The 15,460-nt window shown below is 42.5% G+C and overlaps 1 protein-coding gene across 1 annotated transcript; it reads left to right on the forward strand.

Annotated features, from left to right (window-relative positions):
• The first annotated feature begins 1,849 nt into the window (after nt 1–1,849).
• usp11 (ubiquitin specific peptidase 11) lies at nt 1,850–15,328 on the forward strand. The gene is made up of 21 exons (XM_021566980.3): nt 1,850–2,077; nt 3,748–3,857; nt 3,946–4,076; nt 4,545–4,662; nt 4,795–4,940; nt 5,143–5,204; nt 5,423–5,522; nt 5,621–5,794; nt 5,917–6,075; nt 6,200–6,424; nt 6,515–6,598; nt 6,727–6,821; nt 6,924–7,130; nt 7,270–7,388; nt 7,507–8,058; nt 9,503–9,573; nt 9,688–9,800; nt 10,812–10,961; nt 11,916–12,031; nt 12,111–12,199; nt 12,295–15,328. Exons 1-21 carry the CDS (start codon nt 1,968–1,970, stop codon nt 12,463–12,465), a joined length of 3,102 nt encoding a protein of 1,033 aa, XP_021422655.2. The 5' UTR covers nt 1,850–1,967; the 3' UTR covers nt 12,466–15,328.
• The last annotated feature ends 132 nt before the right edge of the window (nt 15,329–15,460 follow it).

Here is a 15,460-nt window from a genome sequence, read left to right on the forward strand (position 1 = left end):
TGACCAACATCTTTACCTGGAAACAGAGGTGTGACCAACATCTTTACCTGGAAACAGAGGTGTGACCAACATCTTTACCTGGAAACACAGGTGTGACCAACATCTTTACCTGGAAACACAGGTGTGACCAACATCTTTACCTGGAAACATCTTTACCTGGAAACAGAGGTGTGACCAACATCTTTACCTGGAAACAGAGGTGTGACCAACATCTTTACCTGGAAACAGAGGTGTGACCAACATCTTTACCTGGAAACACAGGTGTGACCATCATCTTTACCTGGAAACGCAGGTGCGACCAACATCTTAGTTATGCCTTTCTCTGCAATGAAGAATATTGACATACAGGAAATGATAGGATATTCTTTTTGCCATAAACGTGTGCAGATTCTCTTGAGGATGTGAACTATTTATGGATATAAAAAGGCAGCATGGCCATGAGGTGTCAGTGAATTCCAATATCCCATGGGTTCTAACACTGCAAAAGATACACATGGGGTTCTGCAAGCCTAACACTCTCAGACCAACACCAAAGCTTGTTTGCATATTTAACAAATAAGGGCAGACAGACCAAACTGCTGAAAAATAATTCCCGCACTACAGGTGGCTATATCGATCTGCTAATACAGAACTAGTAAAGACCCAGTGCACCACTTTTGAGAAAATCATTGTTTTCAAATGTTTTATTTATTCGGATTTTTTTTACGGGGTGCTGCAGAACCCTCAGCGCCAATACTACCTGAGGCTTTGGACATCCATTGTGATTGCAATTGGTAGTTAAATTCTGCAGCGTGCTACAGTGGGGCAACTGAGACTTAGTCCTCACTAGCTAACTGTGTAATTATGGATGTAGGTATTAGAGATTAATGTAACTACGATAGTCATAGGTTTGGGTTCATTGTGTCAAATGCAATCAAATAACACCTTTAGATAACTCTGACCAGACTCTGAAGCAGCACTTACAACTGATCATAACTACACCATGTCCATAGAATGAACCCTAAAAGAAGGAAGGCTAGGAATATACAAAAACAGCCTTGTTACTTATATTTCAACCACAGAGGAAATAGGTCATGTTTTTACTTACAAATGTTTTTACCAAATGAGTGTATAGTGCCATCTTGTGCCTATTATGAAAATGGCATTCCTCCATGATATTCTCTCCAATATCATCATCCATTGACCACACTTCACAAATCATGTGTAATTTATAAAAACGTATCTTATACCAGAACAGCATATGATAGCCGCCCTGTAGGAATGCATATTACTGACAATCAAGAGGCCTGGAGCGCCATAACCACAGGGTGGCTGGTTCAAGCTGCACTACATTTAGCATTTTAGTCATTACGCAAACACTCTTATATAGAGCGACTTACAGTAGATGGTGCATTCATTTTCATACTGGACTCAGGTGAGAATCGAACACAACCCTGGCGTTGCAAGTGCCATGCTAAACCAACTGAGCCACATGGCACCCTGCATTACAACTGTTCCCTTGTCAGGTATTCCCATGATGTATATAAATAAACTTGTGGGTTTATATACATCATTGAGTGATACACTAGTACAGGTATACAGTTTCCCAACCCCATGGGCCCAATAGGTGGTCTTCGTTTTTGTTCTTGCCCTAAACTGATACAACTAATTAAACTGATCAGCATAAACCATTCTGGCCGTCCCCAAGGAGAGATATGGGAAACACTAACATTAGAGAATGAAGTGACGATTGGATTCATAATTCTTGACATACTGAACGTGTGACCTCTGGATACAATATCACCTGCTTGGAAGGAAAACACTCACAAGTAAAAAAATAAATAAAAAAACGTTTGCATTCAAGGATGTTGTCACCATCAAAATACTTCCTGCTTCCTGAATCATCTCACCAAGGGTTTCTCCACATAATCTATGCGGTGGTTGACTTCAGTGTTTTTCTTGCAGAATTCTGATATTTATGAGTTATTATGGCTACTACTACTTCAGCTGCGGTTACAGAACCTCCTGGATTAGAGACTCAACGCAAAGAAATCGAGTCTTTACTTCAGGAACATGAACTCCGTGCAGGGGATACTTGGTAAGACTAAAGATACTTATAACTAACCCGCCCTCTGCTCAGAATTTAAACCCTACACTGATGTACCGACAACAAATAATGACAGTGATGTCTTTGCTGTTGCTTAGATGGCATATATCGTAATCAGCATAATTTAGCATTATCTTTAGATAATGGCATTTTTTTAAATTGCCAAATGTGTGTTATTACTTTTGCCTGAAACATATGCGCTGGTGTTTGTGGAATGACGTTTGATCACTGCGTTATTAGCAAGTTAGCATTTTAGGGAAGAGCATGATGCGGAAAACTAGCGAGCTAACGTTATGTCAACTCACTGTAGTTGTTTGGTTAACCAACTAGTTAGTTGGATTGTGATACTATTATTACGATTAACATCACGTCCCAGACTCCCAGCTGACATAGCCTGTTAGGACATATCATGTCAAAGTTTTGGCTGTAGGAAGCAAGCTTACATTAGCTAGCTCCACTGCCAGCAGGCTAGCCCGCCTGTTAGCTGTTACGCTAGCTAGGAGAGGGACAGCTATCTAGTAAACCTTTCTATCTAGTAAACCTTTCGGTTTAATATCAAATTGTTGGCATTCTGTTTGTTTTCTAAAGCTTGCAGATTATTCTGTGTTGTCCCTATTATTTTGAGAAAGTGAGCGCCATCTAAGTTAGCTAGCTAGCTGGCTGATACTTTCGTTTTGCCAGCAAAGTTTCGTTTTATTCAGAGGTGGAAAAAGTACCCGATTGTCATAGTTGAGTTGAAGTAAATACATCTTAATAGAAAATGACTCCAGTAAAAGTCCCCCAGTAAAATACTACTTGAGTAAAAGTCAACGTATTTGGTTTTAAATGCACTTAAGTATCAGAAATAAATGTCAATAAATGCTAAGTATCATTAGTAAAAGTATAAATAATTTCACTTTCCTTATATTAAACAAACCAGACCGGACGATTTTCTTGATTCCAAAAAATAATATTGACGGATAGCCAGGGGCACAGTCCAACACTCAGACATCATTTACAAAGAAAGCATGTTGTGTTTAGTGAGTCCGCCAGATCAGAGGCAGTAGAGATGACCAAGGATGTTTTCTTGATAAGTGTGTGAATCGGACCATTTTCCTGTCCTGCTAAGCATTCAAAATGTAAGAAGTACTTTGGGTTTCAGGGAACATGTATGGAGTTAAAAAGTATATTTTCTTTAGGAATGTAGTGAAGTACAGAAACCCCCCAAAACTACTTAAGTAGTACCTTAAAGTATATTTTACTTAAATACTTTACACCACTGGATTTATCAGTATAACACCCAGATGAGGAAGGATCGCTGCTACCGTTGTGGTTATAAAGGCCAGGAAATCTGTGTGAAGGAATGAAACACCATTCAAGTGCTGTTTTGTCCTAACAAACTCAATTTAAAAAGGGAATTAGACCACTAACGTTAGCTAGGTAGCCATGATTTGCTAAAGGTTAGCTGCCCTAATTTTGAAATATCCATTCCTGCAATTGTGAATTTTCCATTATAGCTAGAATTGTATCAGTAAATAAGCCAAATGCACCCCAATCAGAAAATAGATTGCTCTATTGATAAAATACTAGTCTAGGGGGATGTGATGTGGAGTTGTTGGTTAATTAATGTCGGCAAACAAAATATAAGTCTCCAATTTAGCTGTTCCTATAACTAACACAAGGTACCTGGTGGAGAGGCGATGGTATGAGCAGTGGAAGGAGTATGTGGAAACAGGAGACCAGAACTCCTCTTCTTTTCCTGGACAGATTGACAACACCGAGCTGTTTGAGGGTGAGTGTCACATCACAAAGAGGTCCTGTAACAACAGAAGACACAGTATTAAGTCAGAGACATATCATTATGATTATGATACCCACAGAACTGGATTCATACCACCTGAAGGAGCGTCTGGTGGAGAATGAGGACTTTGTGTTGATCCCTGCTGAAGCATGGCATAAGCTTCTGGCCTGGTATGGCATGGTAGAGGTCCAGCCTGCCCTGGAGCGAAAGGTAAATGGCAATTCCACAGTAACAGTGACACTGAGACTCAGATCTTTCACTATGAAATGTATGTCAAACAAAAACCAATGATTTCAAAGTTAAACAAACAATACAACTCTATGCACAAGGACTACTTTTAAAAATGTCCACTGACAATTTTACAAAAAAACACATTTAATTGAAGAACAATGCAGATGCAAAGTTTGGTAACAAAATGACAGCACACTGTCATTCTGTGACCAAACTTTGCATTGGCACTGTTCTTCAAGTAAATACATTTTTGTAAAATGTCACTCTTAACGTGGAATTGCCCCAAAATAGAATGGTCACAGAGATGCAGAGAACCTGCAGAACCAATGGTCAAATCATATCATGTTGTACTAACTCATGTTATGGCTATGAAAAGACACAACTTCCATTGAAGTGTTTCATTTGTATTAGGCAGTACATTGACTGTTAATGCATGGTCTGTTTCAGGTGGTGGATCTGCCCAGCCTAGTCAAGGTTGAGGTCTACCCTGTGGAAATCTTCTTGTGCCTCCATAGCAACATGGAAAATGTTGTGACGGCACAGTTTAGCCGTGCTGATCACATCCGTAAGTAGAAACACATTCAAAAGATGCGTTAGTAGCTATGTTGAGTCACTGTGCACCTCTATCTATATATATATGTATGTATGTATGTATGTGTGTGTGTGTGTGTGTGTGTTTTCATGTTTTCCCCTTCAGATACGATTCAGAAGGTGATGATGAAGCAGTTTGATGTGGTGGAGGGGGCAGAGACCCGGCTGTGGATGAAGAGCTCAGACACCAGCTGTGAGAGGCTGAGGAATGTCCACGTCAGAGTCCTCGACTCCTGCCTCAGCTCTGGCATGGTATGTCTGCTCCCCAGACTGTCAGAGTTCCGCCCCTCATCCCGCCCCTCCCCACACCTTCCTGCTCCCCTGGCTGTCAGCGCTCCGCCCCTCATCCCACCCCTCCCCACACCTACCTGCTCCCCTGGCTGTCAGCGCTGAGATACAGTGGTAGTGTGTTTCAATGGCAACTGTGTTGTAACATGTCCTGCCTGCATTGCAGACGGTGATCATGGAGATGAGGAATGCAGATGGTACCTGGCCCAGCTCCAGACCGCAGATCATGTGGGGGTTCTTTCTTTTAACCATTTTTCTTTCTTTGCTAATATTATCAGTGTGTCATTAGATAATGTACTGTTGCTAATGTAGCAATGCAGTTTTGTGGTAATGGTGATTCCCATATGTCGGATAAGAAAGCATGTTGTATCTGTAGGAGTCTACACTACCTTTTTTCTTATTGTATTATTCAGTAGATGATATGTTTCTCCTTCCCTGTCTTGTAGGAGGAACTCTGTGGAGGAGCAGGACTCTTACCGGGGCCAGCCAGGAGTTTGTGGCCTCACCAATCTGGGAAACACGTGTTTCATGAACTCTGCACTGCAGGTAAGTCATCATTACTACATAATGTGTCAATGCTGTACCTAAATGCAGGGACCTGGTCTGTGATGGATGGATTGTGTTCCTCTCCCTGCTCTGTTCAGTGTCTCAGTAACACTCCTCCACTGACGGAGTACTTCCTGAGGAATGCCTATCTGGAGGAGCTCAACTTCACCAACCCCCTGGGCATGAAGGGGGAGATCGCAGAGGCCTACGCTGATGTCATCAAACAGATGTGGTCGGGGAGGCACTACTCTGTGGTTCCCAGGATCTTCAAGGTAGTTATCAGTGTGTGACACTCTGCCCACACTTTTATAATAAATTAAAAAGGCTTGTCAGTCTGTCATGCCACAGTGTTACCATGCGTACCTTGAGAACCTCGTGTTGTTTTTCATACCAGACCAAGGTTGGTCACTTTGCCTCCCAGTTTCTGGGCTACCAGCAACATGACTCCCAGGAGCTGCTCTCCTTCCTGCTGGACGGGCTTCATGAGGATCTCAATCGGGTCAAGAACAAGGAGTACATCGAGCTGAGGGACGCCGCTGGCAGGCCTGACCAGGTAACAACATGTAGTGGAAAGAGGGCAGGGAGAATAATGGTAAAATACTGTACCACCATGGCTCTGCAAGCTGTAGTAGACCTAAAAGGCATTTTCACACTCACCCTTTGACCTCAACATTCAGGAAGTGGCAGAGGAGGCATGGCGTAACCACCGGAGACGGAACGACTCCGCGATTGTTGACACCTTCCACGGCTTGTTCAAGTCCACCCTGGTTTGCCCCGAGTGCCGCAAAGTGTCTGTCACCTTTGACCCCTTCTGCTACCTGAGCGTGCCCCTGCCTGTTAGCAAGGACCGGGTAATGGAGGTATTCTTCGTTTCTCTGGATCCTGTGGCCAAACCTGTTCAGGTACAAGATTCCTCTTTCTGTAGCTGGCCCTACATCATGCTTTTTATATGTGACCATGTGTATTGATTTATTTGTTTACTCTCCCACCAGCATCGCTTGGTTGTACCCAAAGCTGGCAAAGTGTTTGACCTGTGCTCCGTTCTCTCGGAAATGACCAAAATCCCAGCCAATCAAGTAAGACACCGTTTTAAAGTCACTGTGAAATAAACAGTAGCCTCTGGTAACTCTTTTGTCATTCGTCACATAAAATGTTGAGTTGATACTGACCTGTGCTTCTCTCATTTCCTTATTTCCTATTTCAGATGGTTGTGGCCGACGTGTTCAACCATCGCTTCTATAAGCTGTACCATGCTGATGAGTCTCTAAGCTGCATCCTGGACCGAGATGACATATTTGTGTATGTAAAAAAACAGCATTTACCTCCACACCAAAAACATACTTTTTGGGGCTGTTCCTGTTAGCATCTCCCCTGACACCTGTCTGTGTGTTTTCCTGATAGGTATGAGCTGAACAGAGGCTCTGTGGAGGAGGAGGGGGATGAGGTGGTTCTGGCTCTGTACCTGAGGGAGCGCTCCCACTACAGGGACTACGGCTCAGGGAGCAGCAGCTACGGGACGTCCCTGTTCGGACACCCACTGCTCATGACCGTGCCTCGAGGCCAGTGCAGCCGTGACGCCCTCTATCACCTCTTCCTGCAGCGGCTAGCGTGAGTTACTGTCACAGACCAAACATCAGCTAAAAGAGTCGATGCTTTATAATGGAGGTTCTTATCAAGTTTGATTGTGATAACTGGTTGTAAAGATGCTGTACTGTGTCTGAAAGATGGTGCGATGATGTTTCCACAGGCGGTATGTCCGACCACCAGATCCCTCAGAGGAGGAGGATGAGGAGGAGGGTGAAGATGATGATGACGACGATGAGGAGGAAGAATTGTACAAGACCCAGACCAATGGTGTCAGCTACGGTAACTGAGCTCTAAAATTCTCACTTAGCAAATCATTGATACGCTGGACAGAATGGATTTCTACAAGCTCACGATTTTACTTATTGTCTCCACTCCACAATGTTGTCTGTCTCCACAGATGACGGCGAGGATGACTGTGAGAGGCCAGAACCCTCCAAGAGGGATCACTGTTGTGATGGTGTCGGCCAAGGGCCTGCTGTGACCCAGACTCAGCCAGACCAGACCCAGGAGTCTGGAGGAGAGGCACAAGCTGACGAGGGGGCCAGCAGTGAGGTCAGGGCAGGGTGCAGCACAGAGGACAGTGCCTCTGCATCCTGCAGTGCCTCTGCATCCTGCAGTGCTGGAGCCAGTGGTGGTGCTGGAGCCAGTGGTGGTGCTGGAGCCAGTGGTGGTGCTGGAGCCAGTGGTGGTGCTAGTGTTGATGCCAGTGCTACAGGCCCAACAGACAGCCAGCAGGGTGCAGGCCACCAGCAGCAGCAGCCATGTGAGGATGAGGAGGAGGAGAGGGGTGAGTGCCTCCCCTGCCTGCCACAGGCCAACGAGAGGCAGGCAAAGAGAAAGGGCTGCGAGGCCAGACGGAGGAAGCTGCTCTTCTCCATCCAGGCGGTCAACTCCAACGGCACCACAGAGAGAGGCATGGGAGAGGACGGCAGTGCCTTCTCTTTTAGCTGTGAGTCTCAGACATCACTTTCACACTGCCAACTGCTTTGTCACTCCTGTAGCTAGTGTCATATACACTGTCTATACAGCAGTATGTGGACACTCCTTTAAATTAGTGGATTCAGCTATTTTAGCCACACCCATTGCTGACGGGTGTATAAAATCGAGCACACTGCCATGCAATCTCCATAGACAAACATTAGCAGTAGAATGGCCTTATGAAGAGCTCAGTGACTTTCAATGTGGCACCGCCATAGAATGCCACCTTTCCAACAAGTCAGTTTGTCAAATTTCTGCCCTGCTTGAGCTGCCCCAGTCAACTGTAAGTGCTGTTATTTTGTAGTGGAAATGTCTAGGAGCCACAACGGCTCAGCCGCGAAGTGGTAGGCCACATAAGCTCACAGAACAGGACCGCTGAAGTGCATATCGCGTAAAAATGGTCTGTCCTCGGTTGCAACATCACCACCAAGTTCCAAACTGTCTCTGAAAGCAACGTCCGCACAAGAACTGTTCGTCGGGAGCTTCATGAAATGGGTTTCCATGGCCGAACAGCCACACACAAGCCTAAGATGTGCAATGCCAAACGTTGGCTGGAGTGGTGTAATGCTCACCACCATTGGACTCTGGAACAGTGGAAACGCGTTCTCTGGAGTGATGAATCACTCTTCACCATCTAGCAGTGCGACGGACAAATCTGGGTTTGGTGGATGCCAGGAGAACGCTACTTGCCCCAATGCATAGTGCCAACTGTAATTTTTGGTGGAGGAGGAATAATGGTCTGGGCTGTTTTTCATGGTTCGGGCCAAGCCCCATTTAGTTCCAGTGAAGGGAAATCTTAATGCTACATACAATGACATTCTAGACCATTCTATGCTTCCAGCTTTGTAGATAAGTTTTACATTTTTAAATGTAACCTTTATTTAACTATGCAATTCAGTTAAGAACAAATTCTTAAGTACGGCCTACCGTGGAACAGTGGGTTAACTATCTTGTTCAGGGGCAGAGCGACAGATTTTTACCTTGTGAGCTCGGGGATTCGATCCAGCAACCTTTCGGTAACTGGCCCAACGCTCTAACCACAAGGCTACCTGCCGCCCAACAAAGCGAGGTCCATACAGAAATGGTTTGTTGAGATTGGTGTGGAAGAACTTGACTGGCCTGCACAGAGCCCTGACCTCAACCCCATCAAACACCTTTAGGATGAATTGGAACACATACTGCGAGCCAGGCCTAATCGCCCAACATCACTAATGCTCCTGTGGCGTTAGTCCCCCGCAGCAATGTTCCAACATCTAGTGGAAAGCCTTCCCAGAAGAGTGGAGGCTGTTACAGCAGCGAATGGAGGACCAACTCCATATTGATGTCCATGATTTTGGCCACGTAGTGTACTTTTCCTTTGTTTTGGAGCTTAGTAGCTGGACATTTGATGTGATGTTACTGTATCTCTTTCACAGCTCAACCATATGTAGCCATGGACTGGGATCCAGACATGAAGAAGAAATACTACAACGAGAATGAGGCAGAGGTATGTGTGAATAATGCTTTACAGTATATGTGTTATTAAAGTGTGAAGGTGTTAAATGTGTTTGGGCCTGCTTGCTGGTCATTTAGCTAACTCCAGAACTCCTTCCATCCACAGAAGTATGTGAAACACCAAAGCATGGAGGTTCCTCACCAGCAGACCACAGTGCAGCTGCAGGAGTGCATTGAGCTCTTCACCACTGTGGAGACCCTGGAGGAAGAAAACCCTTGGTACTACTGCCCCACACTTGTTATTTCTATCTATCCTACCCTATCTGTCCTCCTGTGCCATTGGAAACTATTCAGGCCCCTTGACATTTTCCACATTTTGTTACGTTACAGCCTTATTGTAACATTGATTAAATACAAAATAAAATCCTCAGCAATCTACACACAATACCTCATAATGACAAAGCAAAAACTGTTAAAACACTATTTTTTTTTAAATTACATAAGTTTACAGACCCTTTGTGATCAGACTCAAAATTGAGCTCAGGTGCATCCTGTTTCCTTTGATCATGCTTGATGTTTCTTCAACTTGAATGAAGTCCACCTGAGGTAAATTCAATTGATTGGACATGATTTGGAAAAGCACACACCTGTCTATATCAGGTCCCACAGTTGACAGTGAATGTCAGAGCAAAAACCAAGCCATGAGGTTGAAGGAGTTGTCTGTAGAGATCCGAGACAGGATTGTGTTGAGGCACAGATCTGAGGAAGGGTACCAAAACATTTCTGCAACATTGAAGGTCCCCAAGAACACAGTGGCCTTCATCATTCTTAAAACGGAAGAAGTTTGGAACCACCAAGACTCTTCCTAGAGCTTTACAGTATCTATCTTTCTATCTATCTACTGTATTTATCTATGTACAGTATCTATATCTACACTACACTATCGATCTATTTAAAGTATTTATATATAATCTACAGTTTATCTATTTACTGTATACTGTAGATTTTATTTAACCTTTATGTAACTTTAACTTAGATACTATAGTATCTATCTAAGTTAAAGTTTAAATAAATAGGATCTGTCCGTCTACAGTATCTCTATCCATCTACAGTATCTATCGATCTCTGTCTAACAAGAATGATGCTGAATAGAGTTAATGTCAGTTTTCCCAGAAAAAGATGTTGACTTAATATTTTTTACATCAGTAACATATTACAACTTACTGCTAAATACTGTTGTGATTTGTGTGCAATGGTCTTCTAAAGATGTGTTGCATGTGTTTTCTGCAGGTACTGCCCAATGTGTAAGAAACACCAACTGGCCACTAAGAAACTGGACCTGTGGTCACTGCCGGAGGTTCTCATCATCCACCTGAAGCGCTTCTCTTACACCAAGTACTCCAGGGAGAAGCTGGACATCATCGTTGACTTCCCTCTCAGGTTAGTTACATCCTGTCTGTGTCTTCTACACTGAACAAAAATATAAATGCAACATGTAAAGTGTTGGTTTCATGAGCTGAAATAAAATGTACTTTTTCATACACACAGTAAGTTTATTTTTCTATAATTCTGTGCACAAATTTGTTTACACCCCTGTTAATCAGCATTTCTCCTCAGCCAAGATAATCCATCCACCTGACAGGTTTGGCATATCAAGAAGCTGATTAAACAGCATGATCATTACACAGGTGCACATTGTGACCATAAAAGGCCACTCTAAAATGTGCAGTTTTGTCACACAACACAATGACACAGATGTCTCAGGTTTTGAGGGAGCGTGCAATTGGCATGCTGACTGAAGTTATGTCCACCAGAGCTGTTCCCAGAGAATTTTATGATAATTTCTCTACCATACCATAAGCCCCCTCCAACGTCGTTTAGAGAATTTGGCAGTACGTCCACCCGGCCTCCCAACCGCAGACCATGTGTAACCACCCCGGCTCATGACCTCCACATTCGGATTCATCACCTGTGGGATCGTCTGAGATCAGCCACCCAGACAGCTGATGAAACTGAGGAGTATTTCTATCTATAATAAAGCCCTTTCTGTGGGGGGAAAAACTAATTCTGATTGGCTGGGCCTGGCTCCCCAGTGGGTGGGCCTATGCTCTGCCCCTCTCAGGCCCACCCATGGCTGTGCCCCTATCATGTCATGAAATCCATAGATTACGGCCTAATTAATTTATTTCACTTGACTGATTTCCTTCTATTAACTGTAACTAAATAAAATCATTGTTGTATTTATAGTTTTGTTCAGTATAATAATAAACATTCTGTCCACATGGTTTTAAGTGGGGAGGATGTCAGTGTGACTAGTGTAAACTCTAAGCCACTACAGAGTTATTCGTGTTGAGAGGAGCTATCCTAATCCAACCCTATTGCTCTTTATTGCAGACACCTTGACTTTTCAGGTTGTCTGCTGAGGAAGACCGGTACAAACGGAGAGCCGCCCAGCCGATATGATCTGATAGCAGTATCCAACCACTACGGCGGACTCCGAGATGGACATTGTGAGACGCTGCTTTTGTATGTCATACTTTGATATATGCCTTCAAGTCAGTGTTTAACATTTCTCTCCTCTCTCGACAGACACCAGTTATGCCCGGAACAAAGACAACGGACAATGGTATTACTTTGATGACAGCAAGGTGACATATGCAAGGGAGGAACAAATTGTGGTAAGTTTAGCTAAAGAACAGCTGATAATTATTATTTTTTGTTGTCTTGCAATGTCATGATCTCCCCTCCTTTGCCTATTACCCTCCCCTTCTAGACCAATGCTGCCTACCTCCTGTTCTACCACCGACAAGATAAGATTCGCCAGCCCACCTTACCCGCCCCCTTGGACAGCTCCTCTCCCACCCAGCCTGCTAATGATGTCACTTCCCCCAAACACGATGGGATGGAGGGAGCCACTCCCTGTGTCAACATGGAAACAGACTGAAGCAGATTTGTTCGTTTTTTATTTTTATTTTTCCTGAGTTGATGGGGCTTTTTGATTTTGTATTGTTTTATTTCTTTTCTATTCCAAAAAAACTTGAACCTTCTTCCTCTGTTCTGCCTTGAACAAGGAGTGAGAGGCTAGATTCTCAGGCCGGTGGAGAAGAGTGAGGAATACAATTTATTCTCTTTTTTTTTTTAAGATTATTGAGTAAATCTGGGGACACCAATATAGTAGAACATTGAATGATGAAATCTGTCATTGCTTAATCAGACTAAGGTATGCAGTGTCTGTCTATGCTGATGCCAAATGGACCTCTTAGTGATTGGATATAGTCAATCATAATTTAGATGATTCAAGACCTATGAATTGTGAATATCTGTGCACCACTATCTATCTGTACTGTGATGCACTGCTGGAAAGATGACCTCTAACTTTGATCCACTGCTGTGCTTTTTAATTGAGCTGAAATCGAGGCAGATTTCCTTGAGGCTGTTTGAATAGAATTGAACACATTTTGCTCTAGAAGGTAAATCACAATGTATGAGGTTAAAGGCCCAGTGCAGTCAAACTTGATTTCCTGTGTTTTATATATTTCCTCATTATGAGGTTGGAATAATACTGTGAAATTATGAAAATTATGCCCTTTTGGTGTAAGCTATTTTGAAAAGACCTGAATTTCAGCTTGATTTCCATGGGTGGAGTTTTGGCATGTCTTGTGACATCACCAGGCGTTATAAGTTAGACCAATAACGGTTTCAAACCTCCCTACCAATAACGGCTAGTTTTCAGGATACATATCCCTCCAATTATGGCTCATTCAATACAACTCAGAAATATCTGACTTCAGTGCCTTCAAGACAACTGAGAACTCTGAGAAGAAAAAGAAAAACTCTGACTGGTAAAAATAGTTTTGAACGGTCATCCACCTCGGAATTCCGAATCGGAAACTGTGGCATCTTTCTAGAACTCCGACTGTCTGACTTGAAGATCACTGACATCATGATTTGACCTCGCCCCCCCATTAAAAAAAATATATATATTAAATCACAGTAAGGTACTTAATTGTTACACAGAAATGATTTGCTATTCAGATCATAAGGGAAAGGGAAAATCCACTCAAAAGCTATCTTTTGTTATTTTTCCATTAGTCTGCTGTTGAGCAGCAAAATGCATCATCATGATGATGTGGTGGTCAGTGACACTTCGCTTCTTGAATGTCCAATATCTTGAAAACTTGACTGCTGACATGGAAAACATGTTGTGACTGTGTCAACAGTGTACTATTGAAAAATACACCAAAAGATAGTTTTGTTTTGTGGATTTACACTTTAGCAGCATGGATAACCTGGTTTGAGTTAACTCCTGATTTTAAAATTAGATTACATTCTATTACTCTGTTTTCTTTATATCAAGAACTGCATTAACCGAAACGTTGCAATGTGATTTATATGGAACATAAAGGTGAAGAAAACCATAGTATTAGAAGCAGACACTTTGAATATCGTTGGAGGAGTTGTATATTTTCCCTTGCGATCCATTATTTGTTTTTCATTGAATTATCAGACACATAAATTGGGGCTCTTGGTGCTCGTGGAGATATTTCTAGTTAGGCTTAGTTTTCCACTATCAACAGTGATTTTGAGATAGAATCTCTGGTGCAGGACATAGACAGATGCATATTTTTCGGATTCAAATATAATTTGTACTCTTTTAGTAGAAGCAAATAAATGGCTACATCTTTAAAATTAGATAGTTTAATTTTATTCTGTGCAATTTCTTAATGACGAGCGATGGATAGAGAGCTCTTAAATGATTTTTTAAAGCGCATCTGTACAGTATTTTTCTATTGTAATAAATGTTTTGTCTTTGGTCATTGATTCAGAGACGGGGGCGGGGTGAATTAATTTACTTTGTTAATAGATTAAATATTTTATTGTATACTCATCTTTTGATATTAATAAATGATAATGACTATAGCCAGTAGGCATGAGGTAGATTTTACACTTTTACATGACATCCTGGCTTTCCTTATCTTTTTTTACCAGTAAATGATCAGGGTTTATAATCCGATCGAAGGTGGCTGTGAGAGCTGGTTAACTCGAGCCCTTCTTTAGAGATGTCGTTTAGATTGGGCTGTGGCCATGCTCTGAATGGCAAGGCCTGCTTAGTTTGGGATGTTCATTATTTCCCTGAGAATATGCAGTATGTAGTTGTCAATATGCAGTTTATAGAAACTGGAGCGGAAGGCCATTATACTGCCTAAAAACCAGTAAAAGGTCAATCTTCATATTTTTGTTTGTCAATCACATTAGTACAATATGTTCAGGCACACACAAGGTTAATGCCAGCCAGCCTGACTACACAATTATCTTATTCACCAACACCCGTTTGGTCTGAAATTGCTGTTCAAAACATAAAGCCATTTTGTACAATGGAGTGACTGCAATGATTATATTCTTGTATCAACACGCGATTGGTGATGCTGCAGTAAATGTCTGGGCTTTTAGTGGGAAGAGAGGCACTCTAAGGTAGTTCAGTGTTTTCTGAGTGATCTGGAAGAGGCCAAGATGCCATCTCAAACGTATTCCTTGGTCCTCCAGAACTACTTAACGTCCAGTCCGATACATGAATGTCCACATTTAGGATGTTGAGGTGCACTGAATACTGTACCCACTTTCTTATACGAGAAACTTTTTTTACAATAAGGACGTTTTCATATTCATACCTTCATGAAAATTGGCATTTCACACCTGCATCATCTTCCCCTTCTGTCCCAATGTTACTTAGACACAATGCAGTGAAGTTGCTACTTTGCGATGAGTATGTGAAATAAAATAAAATGTCTGATTCATTCTTATACATTGTATGCGTATAATACTTCAGCCTCAGGATGACATGGCTAAACATCTAATGATGCAGTCCTCAGATGTACCATACATGCTACGCATTGCTTTTTCTACACGGAGATCAGGCATTCCACGTAATTGATGAAACA

This window comes from Oncorhynchus mykiss, chromosome 16 (genome assembly GCF_057628025.1).
Source record: "Oncorhynchus mykiss isolate SJ-2025 chromosome 16, ASM5762802v1, whole genome shotgun sequence".
Classification (NCBI taxonomy): domain Eukaryota; kingdom Metazoa; phylum Chordata; class Actinopteri; order Salmoniformes; family Salmonidae; genus Oncorhynchus; species Oncorhynchus mykiss.

Bases quoted from the DNA above. Each gene is read 5' to 3' on its own strand.
- usp11 (XM_021566980.3), top strand. From the start codon at position 1,968: ATGGCTACTACTACTTCAGCTGCGGTTACAGAACCTCCTGGATTAGAG. The intron at 5,205-5,422 runs GTGGGGGTTCTT...CCTGTCTTGTAG, and splicing joins AGCTCCAGACCGCAGATCAT to GAGGAACTCTGTGGAGGAGC. The intron at 7,131-7,269 runs GTGAGTTACTGT...ATGTTTCCACAG, and splicing joins CTCTTCCTGCAGCGGCTAGC to GCGGTATGTCCGACCACCAG.